Genomic DNA, 17434 nt, shown 5'->3' on the forward strand with positions numbered 1-17434 from the left:
CTTAAATCTTAACAAAAAATTCAATCTCATTGTATAGGAACAATTTTTATTTTTATTGATAATGCAAAGGATGTCAAAAATATTACAATATACGACAAAACTATTGCTGATAATTAAAACTGAATTAAGAAAGCAATAGTATAAGGGAACTTAGAAATACTTCTTCAATTCTGGTTCCATTTCAAGAGGACTGGTAGTTGGTGCATGTCTGGCAACAACTTGTCCTTCTTTGTTAATGATGAATTTAGTAAAGTTCCATTTGATGCTATCAGTTATAAATCCACCTGCCTGTGTCTTCAACCATTTCCATAATGGATGCGCATTATCTCCATTAACATCAATTTTTTGAAACAGATCAAAAGTAACGTTATATTTTTTGACGAAATTTAAGATTTCTGTGGAATTGCCTGGTTCTTGGCCACCGAATTGATTCGATGGGAATGCTAGAATCCTTAAACCTTCCACCTTACTGTACTTTTCATACAATTGTACTAGTTCTTTATAATGTGTATCTGTAAATCCACAGTTGCTAGCAACATTAACAATTATACAAACATGCCCATGATATTTATTCAGCATAACTTCCTTTCCATGTATATCTGTAGCATGAAAGTCATAAATGGAAGTAGCTGATTCCCAATCTTTGTCTTGATTAAAAGAAGCTGAAGTTGTAGCACTACATTGTTCTTCTTTATTGTCTTCGCAATTCTGTGCTATCACTCCGTAAAAGCATAGAACTGTTAAAAATACCAATTCTACAAAAAAGGAAAGAAACTTGATTAGTAAGTTATCTAAAGAATCTAAAATGTAAAAATTATTATAAAAAACAGCACTGTTCAGTTAACGTTTCTTAATATATTTTTTAATAAATATTTACCGTTTCTTAAAATTAAAACTGATTTCAAACTACCTTAAAAAGCCAAAACAAAAGGAAATAAACAAATTCACGCGACTCTGTTTCTTCTACGCTACATAACACCTAATCAAATATCTCGAAATGTTCACTAAGTATCATTAAATTAGCATTAAAAGGTTAATCTTCAACGTTATTTCTAATCAAAATATTCAAAATGATATTAAAACAATACTACTTACTCTGCATTTTTAATCAATTGTTGTTATCCTGTATCCAGACTTGAATAAAAAAAAAACTTTCTTATTAATCTTTATCATATTATCGTATTAAATATTATCCTAAAAATACTTAAAATACAATTGAAAATATTAATATACTTTACCTTATCACTATTGTTCGATGGAAGTGTCCGTGCTCTTCAACGCTTTGAACACAAATGCGCCGATCTTTCCTTTGTCTAAAGTCTAGAATTCTTAAGAAACTCGAACTTGAAACACACGAACACACTGACGTCTGTCCAGTTCTGTTCTTGAATACATACATACTATACAGCATCGTGGATTCTGGAATGCTAATAGAATAAAACAACGAAATTTTATTCTGCATTCATTATCCATCTCAGAACATATTATGCAACTATAATATTTAGTTTAACATAGACAATTTCTATGAACAATCAATGACGGTAGTAACATTGCACCTATAATTGTTTCATATTATATATTGCTTTTTTACGAATTAACGGCAAAATATTACAATTACACAATTATTTTAAATTTCTAATTCTATTAAAACAATCATAAACAAAAATAAAAATTATGATTAGAACTTAATGATTTTTCTTTTTCTCTATTATGAGTTAGGTAGGCACATGTATAAATATATATATATATATACATACTATAAAAAACTGCGTCATTTAATATCAAAAGGTTTTATCGATTTATTTTGTTCGATACTCACGAACACTACTTTACGTGCACGTGATAAACTCGTTGTTGTGTATACGTTAACATAACCTTAAAGATACAACAGAATCATAACCTATAAAGTACGATCACATAAACGTTTAAATGATCGTGCTGTACACTATACTTTGTCATTTGTCATCGAGTGTAAAATAAAATAAAATTTATCGTTGTTATAATACATAACGTAAGAAGATGGGGCAATAACATTGTTCAAGACATTCTAAACAAACATAAAGTTTACTTGGAAAAACTTACAGATTTTACATATCTTAGTATTTGGACAGTACTAAATTGTTTTATTGAACATCGTTATTTATATAAAAAATGGTAAGTGTAGTAAACGTTGTTACATATTACAAGAAATTAATTATATTCTTTTAATATACTTAATTAATGTTATTTCTTTCAGGCGCGAAACGCGGAAAAGGCTATGTAAGTATCATAAAAAGAAGATATTTGCTTGAATATAATTTATAAATTCTTCTGTTTTTTATATTTATTTAAACATTCGTTCTTTAACAGGACCACTCTTGCTCGGTGGAGAGCTGCACAAAGCAACGAAGGAGCCAGAAAGGAACAGGAAAGAAGACCGTATTTAGCTTCTGAATGTAGAGACTTGCGAAAAGCAGAAAAGTGGAGAATGCAAATAATTAGAGAAATTGCAAAAAAGGTTGCACAGATTCAAAATGCTGGTCTAGGGGAATTTCGAATTCGAGATTTAAATGACGAGATTAATAAATTGTTGAGAGAAAAACGACACTGGGAGGCTCAGATAAAAGAGTTAGGCGGGCCTGATTATTCCAGAGTAGGACCACGTATGCTAGACCACGAAGGTCGTGAGGTATAACGTGTTTTTAATCTTGCTACATTACTCTATTTTTAATAATAATAAATAGTGAGTAATAGAAAAAGGTAACAGGCAATTATTACAACATTTAGGTTCCTGGAAACCGTGGTTACAAATATTTTGGAGCAGCGAAAGAACTACCAGGTGTTAGAGAATTATTTGAACAAGAACCACCGCCTCCACCTCGTAAAACGCGCGCTGAGTTAATGAAGGACATCGACGCTGATTATTATGGTTACAGAGACGACGATGATGGAATTTTGTCGCCTTTGGAACAGAAAGCTGAACAGGAAGCAAGGGAAAAAGCAATGCAGGAATGGCTAACACAAAACGAGAAACAGCCAGAAGTAGAAGAAGAAATCGAAACAACTGCACAAAAAGCAATACCGTCGCAACAAGATATTCAGGAAGCGTTACTTGCAAGAAAAAAACAAGAACTATTAGAGAAATATGTACTTTGACAAATTTTATTTCTTTTTCTTTATGTATTCAGTAACAACTATTTGTAAGTTTATTCGTTTAATTGTATTAGAGTACACTTTTATAAAACGCGACAGATATAATATAATTATTATTAATTTAATAACATTGATTAAGGTAATTATTTTGTGCAGTAGACGTTCAAACTTCAATTAATTCTTATCGAGAAAGAGTGCTGTAGATAAAATATAGATAAAAATCCAACGTTAGTCTGTTTATAATCCTCGCGATCTTTAAAGATTTTTCTTTTTGTTTTATATATATACTCTTTTTTATCGACTTTGTAAGCACTGGACACTCGAGAAAGCGACACAATAGAATAGAACATCAGACACAATAGAATAGAACATCAGAGAACAAGACAATATGAATTATCGAAATGTGAGAATTTGTTTACCTCATACATTCATAATTGCCAAACATTGTTGGATAAATAAAATTCAATAACTTCTTACACTCTGTTTGTCTAATCAATGCCTTAAATGTCTTTGGCCAAGCATTCTTCGTTTCATCGCCATTGAATCATCCCGCAAAAAGCCAGTCATTTGCTTTAAAATAGTTCGATGCAATTACAACTATATTGTAACAAATTGAGAACAATCAAAGGCATAGAAATTACCCTGAAAAACCTCTACTCGTTAATTAAGTGTACATATCGATCATAAATATTTCAAAAACATTCTGTTCTTGTCCGCATCGGGTTCAACCCATTCGCGATGAGAGACCGAGGACTCTCTTCCTACATCATTTGCACGCAAATCTCTGATCCTCGTAGTTAATATCGTGTTGCTTATAAACAGACTGTACAATATACAATTATGTTACCAAGACTCAGAAGTGGAGAAAGTATCCTAAGAACGTTAGCTAAAATCCCGGTACGCTTAAAACTTTTCTCAAAGTAGAGAATAATTCTATCGCTTGCTTTCACGCTACGCATCTTCCTTGCTGTTACTTTCTCTTCTCGTTTCCTGAAAACGCTAGAAGTTGGATGAGATGCACCAACAAACGCACATAACTACGATATTATCGATTATCGATGATTATGCTAAATCCGAAAGCGCTAAAAGTACTTCTTTAAAACTGCGTTTGAGAAGAGCATTGTAAAAAGAATGTCTGTACATTTGATACGAGAAAATTCATGCACATACGTAGTAAACAAACGAAAAAGAAACTTCTGAGTCCTTGCAATCGCGTTATACATTGTCTAAATACGTAAAACGAGAGAATAGTTCGAGCATGGATTAATCATCGTTAATCACCTAAACGCTAAGCTTGAAAAAGTCAAGCGTTAAACGGTTCACAGCATCTGGTAATTTTTTTATCCATTAATCAGTCGCCTGCTTCGTCCGGTATCCAATTCCCTCTAATATAAACGCGTGGAAAAAACATTTCTACATAACCTATCGTACTCACACGATAATGTATACTACTAGTTTAATAGTAATATCAACTCTACGATCACATCTGCGTTTACGAGGTGCGCTTTGCGAGTTTATTGTGCGTCGTTTAATTGTGAATCTGTCCTCGTATTCGTTCCCCTTTATATCCCATCGATTAACTATAACCCCTCGACGCTACTAATTGATTAACCGATATCCTGTATACACGAAACGTTCGTAAAGTTAGGATACGTAAATATAAGCACGTTGTTATACATATCAAGAATACGACAAGGAATTATGAAACTTCGCAACGTGCTTTACTGATACTATCAAATATGTATTACTAAATTAAGGCTATACGTATATATATGTATAAATAATAGTACGCAGAAAAGAGAAACGAACAAACGAAGTCAGAGTATGTAGGAAATTAGAAAAATTGTGTACAGCCTTGACTTTCTCTGGAAACATTATTCGCTGCCCCCCTACTCCACGCAGTAAGGGGTTAATTCGTTTCGCGCGTCAATCCATTCTCGAACCATGTGATCGAAACAACAAGATTCGTGGCATCGATTCGAACGAACAAGCACTGCAAATCGAATATTCCGCTGAAAGTGTCGCGGAGCGAGAGAGGAAAAATTACGTTTGCTTAGTTAGCTCGTCCAAAGGAGAACGGCTAGAGGATCGCGGTTCATAATGGGCTCTCGACTTGGCTAGGTATCCCACGACGATTCTCCGTCGACGGACACGCGGCCTAAAAAGGGTGAAAGGCACAAAGTAAAAAATAAACGATTAAAGTTGGCTCAGGCACATATCGAATCGAAGTCGTTTTCGCGGTCCATCTGCTAATGTATTATACGTTCGACTTTTGGGACCGACAAAATGCGTGTTTGCATATTTGTAACGTGTACGTATGTGTGCACGTGTAATTGAAATATGTTTTACGTATATGTAAGTAGGTAAACGTGTATATACATATACGTGTACGTGTGCGTATGGATCATGTATGTGTTATGCGTTTACGTTCTTTCTTTGTTTGCATATGTAATATACATACGTAATATGTATGTTGAAAACACCCTCAACTCCGTCCGGCGTATCAAAAAGGAATGTACTTGGTACATCGATAGAGTTTTGAACTCAGAGTTACCACGTACTAAAATTATGATAGCTCTGATTCGCAGGATCAACAGATCGACATATTGACTTCTGTGTTCTGTTCGGGCAGTACAGGCTTTATCTCCAATAAAGAACAGCCGCGTTCGTCTTGAAAAATTCAGTTGCTCTTCTACACGATCAGTCGTATATAACGGTACGCAATCGGGGACCGTAATTTGCACCGTGTTCTATCTGTCAAACCATATCGTTATCGTTAACAACATCGTAAAATGTATTTCCGTTACAGGAACTCTTTCGTGATCGGATGTTTCAAGGACGCAGCAACGAGTGCCAGCGTTGAACTTGCGCCGGTTGTCTTGCTGCGCGCATATCGTTCCAATGTTGAAGCTCCTCCGTACCGGAACTATTTAATCCCAAACTGAGCCAACCGATCATTTCTCTTCCCTTTCTTCCCATTCCGCCTCTTCGTCGATTATAAACCGATAGAAAGAGAGTTACATCTCCAAGTTGAAACAGAGCAACCTAAACAGCCATTACGAGTATAACATTTAATCAGATTCGTTTCAAAAGGAGGAGAGAATATCTGTTTGAATAATTTTCCATCGAATTGAATTATTTAATTAGCTGTAAGCTTACTTGGAATATAAATGTTTCCTTGTACAGGGGATTCGGCTGAGCCCGTTTCAGACCAGTTTTCGATCGTTCCATTTCGTGACCGTTGCTATCCATGAGAGCGAGCTTAACATACGTGTCGGGTGGTTTCGTGTCGTTCCCGCCGCCACCCCGAAAATGAGATCCTTTAATTATTTCTACCGATAAACGTCCAGTCGTCCCGTTATACGCCAAGCCTATTAAAATTTCTGCCACGCTTCCGCCCTTCATACTACTGCCGTAAGGAGGTACAGTATGCGACGCGTAAGTTGGCACACGTGCAGTAGGTGATGCGTATGATTGAACTGATTGCTGTGATCCCGTGGAATCGCTACGAGTCAAACTACTAGTTGTTCCCCAATCTTGTACCTGCGAAAATCACGTTCATTCTACCGTTATTTTCTTCGACATTGAGGATCGGAAAAAAGACAACTACAGATATTATTGCATATAGATGTTTTACCGAAGAAAAAGGTGGAGGTTGTAGCGTTAACCAAAGCGTAGTTTCAAGCTGAAGATTGATCTGATCGAAGGAGACTCTAGCTTCGCCTAGTAATCTCTCTCGTCGCATTCTTCCGCCCCATAGATACACTCTTAGGCGTACGCCCATGGCGTTTACGTCCTCTGGATTTACACGTGGAAGCAGAAAACTCTCCATGTACTGTGGAGACGTGCCCTGGCGTACTCGAGTTTTACGGCGCTGCTTCTTCGATGGTAACAGCACGAGCCGCACTTGACTACCGCCTATACCTTCGGGATAATTTCGTCCTTGCAGCACATGAACCTACAAAATAAGGAAACTCGTTGGTTTCGATTGAATCGTAAACGAATTTTCCAATGAAATTTATACGAACCGTCATCTCGCGCATCGGTGCATCATATAGGAAAGCGACTTCCAAGCTACCCACTTCTTCGGTGATGGTACCCATCGTTGTAATAACGTCGTTGGTAGTCGAACCATTTTGCTCGACCTCTACCTCTTGTTCTCTGTTATCGAGAATAATACCAGTGGCCCCGACTTCTACCACACACTGTGTATCAAACAAAATCATTCGATTCGTTTAAAAAAAGTTCATTTTAAAAGCATACCGAATTAGATGACTCCAAGTATCGTGCTAATGCAAAGAATAGGTCATCAACAACGATATTATGCGGTTAGAACATTGCGTGATAAAATACGCACGGATATCCGGCCACCGGTTAATTATTTACGCGACAATCGTGTAGATTGGGAACGCGATATTCGATCGCGCAACATGACAACGCCGTTTTAACTATAAACGTTTTATTCTCATTCACCTGTTGTTGATCGCTGGGCGAGTGTTCTTCCGTGCAGCTGCTGGAGGTAGTGCCGGCATCTGAAACGGCGATACACGGTTGATCAGGAACGAACGCAAACTTAATGAAAGAGAACATAAAGAAAAGAAAATGGATAAAGGAAAAACTAACCCAGAATGGTCGGTCCATCCTCCGCTTGGATAGTCAAAGTATCCGGCGGTGGATGAGAATGCGAATTCAGTCGACGAAGGACGTCCTCTTCCGAATCGGAACTAGTCTCTGGATCCGAATAGGAAAATGCCTTCCCTGCCGAGTTTCAACATTAAACCCAACTTTCGGTTAGGTTCGTTTAATTTCAGGTACAAAGTAGCTGATAACGATCTTTGAAAGGACTGGAAGCGGGGATCATATATAGAAAAATCGCGCCTGCTTCTGGATTGGTATTATGTGTGTACTTTTCCAGCAATTTCAAAGTAAGCAGTAGAAAGCACAGGATCAGATCGTTCGTCGACAACCTACCTATGTTTTTCGCAATCTGTGAGGTGGAGCCGTTGTTAGGCTCGCAGAGGGGCACGCAAACGCCACCGAAAAGAGTGGTCGTGGATGGTGGAGTGAAGCACCATTTGCGTGACAAGTACAAGAACAGAGCCAACAGGAGGACCACGAAGCCAGCTACGGCACCCAGAAATGCTGTCGCTTCCACAGGTACTGTAATGTCAATCGATCGTGAGAATGACTGGTTGGAACAAACTACTGGTCGTGTATATTATTTATCGTCATACGAATGATCGATCATAAATGAAAACGAGCTAATAGAGGAAAGGGAAACGAGATGGGAATAATCCCAAAAAAAAAATGGAAGAACGCGATGGAACGGACCGGACGGAAGGTTTCGTGCAAAAAGCATGATCAGAAAGGGTACAGGCAAAGCATAAGTTATTTATTGACCACGGAGAAAAGGCGTTCACCCATACACCGATTAAATCTTTCTCTCGAACGGCGGTCGTACGTGTCATTGATGTATCGAACGCGTTAAAACAGCAGCGACACATTACGTCGTAATGACCTGGAATAATTAACCATCGCTCGTCTTATCGCGGAAACCACTGTGCGATATTACACACCGAGTACGGTTAATGAATCGCGGTACAAAGATCTGTCGAAATCCTTTGCACCCGTCTCCTTTCGTCGAAGATATGGTTGAAATATCGTCGTAAACGGAGACAAATGCTAACTAAAATTGTTGATTTCCGTCAACTATCAACGATAACTTGGATATAACAATATTACCACACATTCAATTATAAAGAATCGACAGAATTGTTACTCGTTGTAATTCAGTAAAAAATTGAAAGCGAAAAAAAAACTGTAGGGGAGGGGACATTATTCAAAACGAATGTATTTCGAAATAATTTTAATTTGCGCAATGCGGAAACCGTGGCATGCATTTACGTTCTAATCATTCTCGATTAATCAAAAAGAACGACGTATGTAGAACATTTTATGTAAGAACCTGGTAATGTGTTAAGGGATTACTATCACGTCACACGAATTAGTTTTATTGGAAATTGTTGAATGATTCGAGAAACTATTAGAAGCATCGTGATGTATTTAGATGGCGAAAAAACGTCGAAATGGGTGCGTGCTCTATTCAGGTTTTAGTAACTCTATCACGATTGAACGTTGTTCGTTAACGAATCGATTCACGATCACCGATATTTTGAGGTCAATGTTTCCGTATCGAAGTGTACCAGATCACATCTGAACAGTTGAATTCGTTAAAAGAGTTATAGACAAAGTAGAAGATAGTGGACTTACCCGCCAGAAAATGGTCTGATCCTGCCAGAATCATGCTCGCCCTTGTGTCACATTAAAACCTTCTTACGTGGTTCTGTCGACAAGCCGCGACAAATCTTCCGCGAATAATAAATTCATTATCCACTCGATGTGGAATTGTCCAATACTCGTGGTTGTTCACGATCACCGAGAAGCGTGGTTACAAGACAGTCGAATAATAATACGTGGGCGGGGATGTACACAGCACTCTGTTGCTCGTCGAGTCGTGCGCCTGCAATACTGTGACCAGCTATACGCATGCGCTTCATGGGCACGCATTCTTACGGTGAAAATTTCTTTCAACAGAGATTCTCATTTTAACACAATTTACACTTCTTTGACATGAAGTTCGCAATTCAATTTTTATACGCAGTACATTCTTTCATTCTGAGAATATACTTATTGATTATTCTATTATACAATAATTATACAACTACCTTTTGCTTAATTAACAAAAGATAGTATATTTTCCGATGATATATATATACACATACCATTAGATGAAATGGACTGAGATTCTAAATTTTATCTTTTTCTTTTGTCATATTTTATTCCTTTGCATTTATCTTTTACTCGTTAAATAAATATTCTTATCTATCGTATTCCTAATCATTTAACCGTAATGATGCGATCATATTTGCATACACCATTTGAGAAATAAGTTAATTAAAGAACTGACATTATTGATTGTGAATAAACGACCACATCATTTACAAATAGAAAAATTAATTAAAAAAATTGTAAAAAATATTGAATATTACACAATGTACAGAATAATATAAAGTAAAGTAATACCAAGTACCTGCGTACTTCTCATAACATAAGGTACTGTCTACTGTTATTATTTTAATATAAGAATTTAAGCGTGAATATTGAAAAACGATTATGGTTCTCGTTATTGATAATCAATGTTTTATAAACATATCATAAATTCATCTGTTTAAAAAATAGAAACTATTTGTTTTTTGTTATTATGTACAATTTTAAATAACTGACGCATGCATTTCATTTCATTAGTTGAAATAGTATTGGCAAACCTACTACGATTTCATAGTGTTTACGATTCACTAACTTAATTTTAACTGATATGAATACTATTCAAGCGGTTATAACTAACTCAACTTATCTTTGAAATGGAACAATTAAGAATAAAAATGATAATATTAATGTAAATGTAACTAATTTCTTTTTATTTTTACAAAAACGATAGTTTTCTCTTTTCCGTTATATTAAAAGGCGAAAGATATTTAATTTAATACAGGTAAGCTTTATGTGTGGTGGAACAACATAACCTCAAGAATGAAATCTCTTTTTCATAAAACCATATAATACATTTTTTTACTATAAAGTTTTTGTAATTATTAAGCTGAATCACATTTACTACATAACAGTTCATAATAAATATATTACTAATTTAATAATTACTAATTAATTTAATAAATACTATAATCAGAAGATATTACTTTCTTCCTTAATAACTCGTTTTTAAATAATATTAAATTTTGTAGAAAATAATATTTTTACATTAGAAATTCACTTGATACATGTTCTATGTAATGCATAATTTTCATATATATTGTAATGAAATACAAGTAAACATAAAAATATGACTTTAATGACTATATGCTGATAATATTTACTATCATTGCCTTTACCATTGTATTGTTTTAAAAACAGGAATAATCAATTATGAACCAATTTACAATACTATGCTTCAAACAATCTACAATTTCAAGTAGATACTGGTTAGAAAGATGTTTGAGGCAATATTTGGTGTATCATGCAAGAGTATATTCCAATGGAATTAATAATCATAAAAATTACATTGTCAAAAAGGAAAATATCAGTAGGAGAAAAGCATTAAGGTTACAGATACTGCAAGATATTAAACAAACTAAACGGAAAGTAAAAGTAATTATTGACAAAGAAAACATTTGGACTGTACCAAATATTCTTTGTATGGGACGAATTGTAACATCGCCATATTTAAGTTACTTAATTTTGTCACAAGATTACCAGGTAAAACGTTATAATATTTAAATGCATATTTATTCATTATATTCATTATATATATTATTTGTTCATACATTATAGATAGCATTATGGCTATTAATAATTGCTGGGTTTAGTGATTTAGCTGATGGATGGATTGCACGTACATGGACATCACAAGCTTCTAAGCTTGGCACTTTTTTAGATCCTGCTGCAGATAAGTTACTAGTAGGTACTCTGTTCCTATCTTTGGCCTGGGTAGGATTGGTTCCTATTCCCTTAACGTGTCTTGTCATTGCAAGAGATGTTGCCTTGGTTTCAGCTGTTTCTTACATAAGATACCAATCTTTACCTCCTCCAGTATGTATACATTATAACATTATGAACAGAAAAATATTTAAATGATCGTGCTTATTTACAAAATACGTTTCAGAAAACTTTGGCCAGATATTTTGATCCTACATATGCAACAGTACAATTAGCTCCAACATATATAAGTAAAATTAATACTGCTATTCAGTTGTCGTTTGTTGCTGGAACACTAGCTGCACCTATATTTCATTTCGTAAATCATCCAGCTTTAGAAATTTTTTGTTATGTAACGGCAGTAACAACATTAGCAGGAGGTGTAAGTTATTTAATATCAAAAAATACATATAAATTCATAAGGAAAAAGACTTCAACAAAATCATCTAATTAAATACATGTATTAATGATTACAATAACATCGTTTATTGTTTCTAAATTTATTATTTACTTTGTATAATAGACGTTATTTAAATATCTACTATGTATACAACTCAAATCAATAAAAACATTGTTTTTATTTTGTAATTCCTCTGTAAAAAGAGATTACAAATTGGCCGTTATGTCTTGTACGTTATATGTTTCGTACGCAAATTTTTCGAAATTACTTGTATTGTAACGAACTCCAATATAATCAATTTCTAATCTGAAAGGCCCTGGCTTTTTATCAGCAATTGTAATTCCAAAATCTGTAATGTAATCCTGACATATAGAATATTGATTTTCATTAATTTGTCCTTTTGAACTAAATACAAATTTTGAAAAAGGGACTCTAATTATTTGCCAATACGGGCCACCTCTTGTATACATTACGTAATGATAACAATTATATTGCATTATGTCCAGATTTCCTTTTTGTAAAATATTTAACATGTAACATCTACCATCTCCTCTAACTCGTAAAACAACTTCATTATAATGTTCCCAATTATAGTAATACTGTCGAGCAAAAGATTTAAATCTTGGAGCTGAAGTGATATTGCAGTATCCAGCATTTGTAGTTCGACCGTCTTTGGGTACACGAGTATCTAATATACCATGGAATATTCCAGTGCCATAAGACGATAGTTCTAGTCTAAAATTAGTAGACATTTTGTCAATTAGTCTAAACCTTTCTAAGACATAACAGCATAAAAAATATTGCATAGTTACTTAGCAGTTGAATAACCATGATGATAGTCCTTGTCAGAATTTACAATCCATTGATCCAAGGAATTTTGAGTTCCATCAAACTTCCATACAGTATTAATTTCATTTGCTGCAAAATTACGTGGGTATATACTGTAGTTAACCCATATTTCTCGAATAAACAATTTACAGTCTCTCTTAAATAAATCATAAGCTTTTCGTAATTTCTGTAAAGAGGTCAAATTTTCGTGTTTATCAATAGGTTTATCGTATACTACCGGATATTGTGATCTAAATGGTTCATAAAACGTTCTTTTAATGATCAGAGTATTCCTACAATGAGGTTTTAGTATACGAAAAATACTATTTTTCATATTTTCGTTTTCACAATTAAATTGAAATAGCAACTTCGTTAATCATCATAGAATTCACGTGTATTAAATATACAAAAATTTCAATCAATGTGTCGCAGAATTTGTACAACTACATATTATATCGTAACTCGTAACTATAGCTTTCAGTTTAATCAAAGATCAATTTGTAATATTTCTTCTTCTTTCTCGTTTTTATAGCCGTCAAGTTTTAATTCTAATTTTGATGGATACTACAAGTACCTTAATTTTTTGTAACTATTTCGACAAAAAAATATAGTAATCTAATACTATATATCATTTACTATAAATTACGAAAATGTAGTGAAATTTGACAAATTTTATCAGAAAGGAAATATCAGTATTTATTAATAAGATAAAATATAATCATATATTGCAGTTAATAAAAAAGTTACTATGATAGAATCTTTTCTTATTAAATGATGGCGGTTATGACTACATTGAGGTTTTGGAACCAATGAAAACAAATTCAATGTAAGAATGGTGTTGTTTAGGCATAGTAAGTTATTAAACAGTAGAAATTTAAGATTTTTACGCTTGAAAAGTCATAACAAAAATGAAAATACACTTCAAATTAAATTTATGTCGAGCGATGCTCTAAAAGATATAGATATACAGTTATCTAATGGGTAAATATATCACATGTTTCTTAACCTAAACGTTAATATTTGTTATATTTCATCTTATCTATAAATAATACAGTAATATAATAGAGAAAATATATAGTTATTTAAATAAAATATATTGTTACGTGTTTCATTCCATATTTATTATTATTTCTTTCATATATTCCTTCAGATCAAAAATTACACTATCAAGCGGGAAATATGCACGATTTACATCTGGGAGTATTATTGCTACGCTTGACAATACATCAGTCATGACTACTGTGGTTAGGAAAAATGAACCATGCAATAATTCTATAATTCCATTAACTGTGAACTACAGACAAAAAGCTTCTGCAATTGGACGTATACCAACAAATTTTCTTCGTAGAGAAATAGGTTACACAGATCAGGAGATCCTTATTAGCAGAGTAATAGATAGATCTGTACGTCCCTTATTTCAGCCAGAATACTGCTATGAAACACAAATAGTATGTAATTTATTAGCTACTGATGGAGTTAATAATCCAGATATATTATCCATTAATGCTGCCTCTGCAGCTTTAAGTATTTCGGATATTCCATGGATGGGACCTGTAGCAGCCGTAAGAGTTGGTTTAATTGACAATACATATGTAATTAATCCTACAAAACGTGATCTTCAGAAAAGTAAATTAGATCTTGTAGTGTCATCTATGTCCAAAAATTTAATTGTCATGATAGAAGGATCGGCAGATGATATTTTAGAGCCAGAACTTCGGAAAGCAATAAAAATAGGTGTTAAAGAATGTCAAATAATTATACAATCTATAAAAAAATTACAAAATAATGTTGGCAAACCTAAATTACAAATTAACAAAGACAGTGAAATAAACAGTGATGTGGAAGAGTTTGTAAAGAAGTTTGCAGAGCATGAAATACGTAAAATTTTTAGTTGTCATTCTTATGACAAAGTTTCGCGAGACGCTGCTATTTTTGATCTTAGAGATAAGATGTTAAGAAGTATAACAAATCGTGATTCAGATTTTTCCCAAAATGCTATAAAAGCTTTTAATAAAATTTCTAAGGAAAATTTCAGATCTTTAATATTTGAAACAGATATAAGGTAGTTTCTGTTTATAAAAAAGAAATCTAATTACGATTATAAATTATTGAAAATTATTGAATGTGTGTAAATAATTTTAGATGTGACGGTCGTGCAACAAATGAGTTGAGAGATATAGAATGCCAGATTCATTTATTTCGGCCTCTTCACGGCTCAGCCTTCTTTCAACGAGGACAAACTCAAGTTTTATGCACAGTAACTCTTGACAGTATAGAAAATTCTCTTAAATTAGATAATATCTCAATGCTATCTAGGTATGTTATATTACATTTATTAATATTTTAAAAATATATATTCAATATGAATAAATATTATTTTTTGCAGTGGTATAAAAGAAAAAAATTTTTTTTTGCATTACGAATTTCCACCATATGCTGTAAACGAAACAGGTAGACTTACTGGACATGATCGTAGAGAAATTGGTCATGGAATATTAGCAGAGAGAGGATTGCGAGCGGTTATACCAAAAGATTATCCATTTGCTATAAGACTAACAAGCGAAGTATTAGAATCTAATGGTAACTTGTTTAAATAAGAAAGAAATTATTACTTGTTGAATAGATAACTTGTAACTTAAATACTTTCGTGTTTCACTTAAAGGCTCGTCTTCTATGGCTTCTGTTTGTGGCGGTAGTCTAGCATTAATGGATGCAGGTGTGCCAATATCATCTCCGGTTGTTGGTGTAGCTATGGGATTAATATGTAATCCTCATGCTACTCAGTTAACGGATGACGATTACAAGATTTTAACTGATATATCAGTAATTTCATATTGATTAACATTTGAATGTAGTTAAAAATGAAATTAATTAATTTTTTATTTCTTATACGACCAGGGTATAGAAGATCATCTTGGAGACATGGATCTTAAAATTGCGGGTACAAAAAAAGGGTTTACAGCTTTACAAGCTGATATAAAAATAGCGGGAGTCCCTTTAAAAGTGATAATGAAAGCTATCGGAAACTCAAATGTGGCTAGAAGTCGAATTCTTAATATCATGAATTCAGTAATATCTACTCCAGCAAGTAACAAGGAAGAAAATAAACCTGTACTTGATACCATAGAAGTACCCATTCATCAAAGGGGAAAATTTCTTGGGATCGGTGGCTCGAACATAAAAAAAATTTTATATGAAACTGGAGTTAATGTAAATTTAAAGAGGAAATAGAAACTTTAGAGATTCATTTTTGACAAAAGTTAATCTATTTTTTTTTTTTTTTTTATAGATACATTCGCTAGACGATACAATGTTTTCTATATTTGCACCTAATCAAAATGCAATGAATGAAGCCAAAAAAATGATAAATGATATTATTAAAAAAGATGTGGAACCAGTATTGACATTTGGCGACATCTATACTGCAAAAATAACTGAAATTCGTGAGACTGGGGTGATGGTTACGTTGTATTCCAATATGATACCAACGTTATTACCTAATTCGCAGTTAGATCAACGTAAAATTCATCATCCTGACGTACTAGGATTGAATGTCGGAGATGAAATAAAAGTGAAATATTTTGGACGAGATCCGGTGAATGGGCGCATTAGATTATCTCGAAAAGTGTTGCAAGGCCCAATTGTTTTTGAAAAAGATTTTAATATTATTAAAAATTAATAGAAATAATAGTTTGAAATTTTATTTGTACTTTTTTTTTAGCAATCAAATGTAATAACTTCTTTTACATATTAATAGTAATAATGATACAATAAGAAATTATTTTACGTAATTGTCATACTATAATAATAATATTTTGTTACATAATTATTAAATGTATATTATTTATACATTGAATCGACTTCAGAAGTTGTTTACCTTTCTTCAACAATCATTTGCAAATTGGTGGAAAGCTTTCGATTTTCCGACTATCATAAATGTGAAGATTGACAACCATCGATTAATTAACTGATATCTAACTCGTTTAAAGATAGATTTCATTTTTTCCCCATCTTTTAGATTAAAGTTACAAAGATAACTACATCGAAAGTGCTTTATAGGGAGGATATTAGAAATGATTTCTCGTTTTCTTTACCGTTACATTTTTAGGCGGACATCTAGCTTCGTTCTTGGTATCGTTATCGCCTCGGCATTTTTTGAAAGAGCTTATGACCACGCTTGTGAAAGTATTTTTGAATGGATAAACGAAGGAGTACGCTGTTAATTTTCTCTCTAACATTAATTGTAAAATATTGCTTAAATTATTAGAAACTATCATTTACACGTAAAAAGAATTCGGAAATAATCATATTCTATATAACATAATACAGGATTTATGTTTATCGATCAATAAGGTTATATGTAATTAATGATCCGTTAGTTTATTTCCTATAATTCGTCTTTTCTCCACGTTGTATTTCCCAACTGCGAGATTAACTCCATTTTATATATTACCTTCATGTCTATTATCTCTTTCGCAGAGACTTTGGATGCACATAAAACACAACTATGAAAATTCACTAGAAACACAGGCACAGAGTGATCGTAAA

At 33.4% G+C, this 17434-nt stretch overlaps 6 protein-coding genes across 10 annotated transcripts; 3 read left to right on the forward strand and 3 right to left on the reverse strand.

Annotated features, from left to right (window-relative positions):
• Positions 1-29: 29 nt before the first annotated feature.
• On the reverse strand, positions 30-1402 carry LOC138186380 (uncharacterized). Its single transcript, XM_069126218.1, has 3 exons — positions 1239-1402; positions 1096-1134; positions 30-755 (listed from the first exon to the last, which is right to left on the reverse strand). Exons 2-3 carry the CDS (start codon positions 1100-1102, stop codon positions 151-153), a joined length of 612 nt encoding a protein of 203 aa, XP_068982319.1. The 5' UTR covers positions 1103-1134; positions 1239-1402; the 3' UTR covers positions 30-150.
• Positions 1403-1808: 406 nt separating this feature from the next.
• On the forward strand, positions 1809-3340 carry LOC138186379 (pre-mRNA-splicing factor ISY1 homolog). Its single transcript, XM_069126217.1, has 4 exons — positions 1809-2154; positions 2237-2259; positions 2350-2668; positions 2767-3340. Exons 1-4 carry the CDS (start codon positions 2152-2154, stop codon positions 3133-3135), a joined length of 714 nt encoding a protein of 237 aa, XP_068982318.1. The 5' UTR covers positions 1809-2151; the 3' UTR covers positions 3136-3340.
• A 149-nt stretch (positions 3341-3489) lies between these two features.
• On the reverse strand, positions 3490-9665 carry Syt14 (Synaptotagmin 14). 2 transcript variants are annotated; one of them, XR_011174869.1, is made up of 9 exons: positions 9403-9665; positions 8104-8292; positions 7756-7890; positions 7606-7664; positions 7161-7337; positions 6770-7090; positions 6292-6675; positions 5594-6177; positions 3490-5290 (listed from the first exon to the last, which is right to left on the reverse strand). XR_011174869.1 is itself a non-coding variant. In XM_069126211.1 (8 exons), exons 1-8 carry the CDS (start codon positions 9434-9436, stop codon positions 5965-5967), a joined length of 1512 nt encoding a protein of 503 aa, XP_068982312.1. In that variant the 5' UTR covers positions 9437-9665; the 3' UTR covers positions 3490-5964. The 2 variants fall into 2 exon arrangements, 1 of the variants encoding a protein (XP_068982312.1); XM_069126211.1 differs by having other exon boundaries at positions 3490-6177.
• Positions 9666-10447: 782 nt separating this feature from the next.
• Positions 10448-12246, forward strand: CLS (cardiolipin synthase). Of its 3 annotated transcripts, none has more exons than XM_069126213.1 (4): positions 10448-10681; positions 11098-11439; positions 11515-11772; positions 11846-12246. In XM_069126213.1, the coding sequence occupies exons 2-4, from the start codon at positions 11110-11112 to the stop codon at positions 12110-12112; spliced, it is 855 nt and encodes a 284-aa protein (XP_068982314.1). In that variant the 5' UTR covers positions 10448-10681; positions 11098-11109; the 3' UTR covers positions 12113-12246. The 3 variants fall into 3 exon arrangements, with proteins under 3 accessions (XP_068982314.1, XP_068982317.1, XP_068982316.1); XM_069126216.1 differs by having other exon boundaries at positions 11515-11640; XM_069126215.1 differs by lacking the exon at positions 10448-10681 and having other exon boundaries at positions 10937-11439.
• Positions 12104-13429, reverse strand: CIA30 (complex I intermediate-associated protein 30). The gene is made up of 2 exons (XM_069126212.1): positions 12871-13429; positions 12104-12793 (listed from the first exon to the last, which is right to left on the reverse strand). Exons 1-2 carry the CDS (start codon positions 13218-13220, stop codon positions 12265-12267), a joined length of 879 nt encoding a protein of 292 aa, XP_068982313.1. The 5' UTR covers positions 13221-13429; the 3' UTR covers positions 12104-12264.
• Positions 13430-13570: 141 nt separating this feature from the next.
• On the forward strand, positions 13571-16658 carry PNPase (polyribonucleotide nucleotidyltransferase 1). 2 transcript variants are annotated; one of them, XM_069126209.1, is made up of 7 exons: positions 13571-13867; positions 14037-14948; positions 15029-15202; positions 15273-15466; positions 15549-15709; positions 15785-16096; positions 16176-16658. In XM_069126209.1, the coding sequence occupies exons 1-7, from the start codon at positions 13719-13721 to the stop codon at positions 16563-16565; spliced, it is 2292 nt and encodes a 763-aa protein (XP_068982310.1). In that variant the 5' UTR covers positions 13571-13718; the 3' UTR covers positions 16566-16658. The 2 variants fall into 2 exon arrangements, with proteins under 2 accessions (XP_068982310.1, XP_068982311.1); XM_069126210.1 differs by having other exon boundaries at positions 13614-13737; positions 16176-16657.
• Positions 16659-17434: the final 776 nt, after the last annotated feature.

This window comes from Bombus flavifrons, chromosome 13 (genome assembly GCF_040668555.2).
Source record: "Bombus flavifrons isolate JBK064 chromosome 13, iyBomFlav1_principal, whole genome shotgun sequence".
NCBI lineage: Eukaryota > Metazoa > Arthropoda > Insecta > Hymenoptera > Apidae > Bombus > Bombus flavifrons.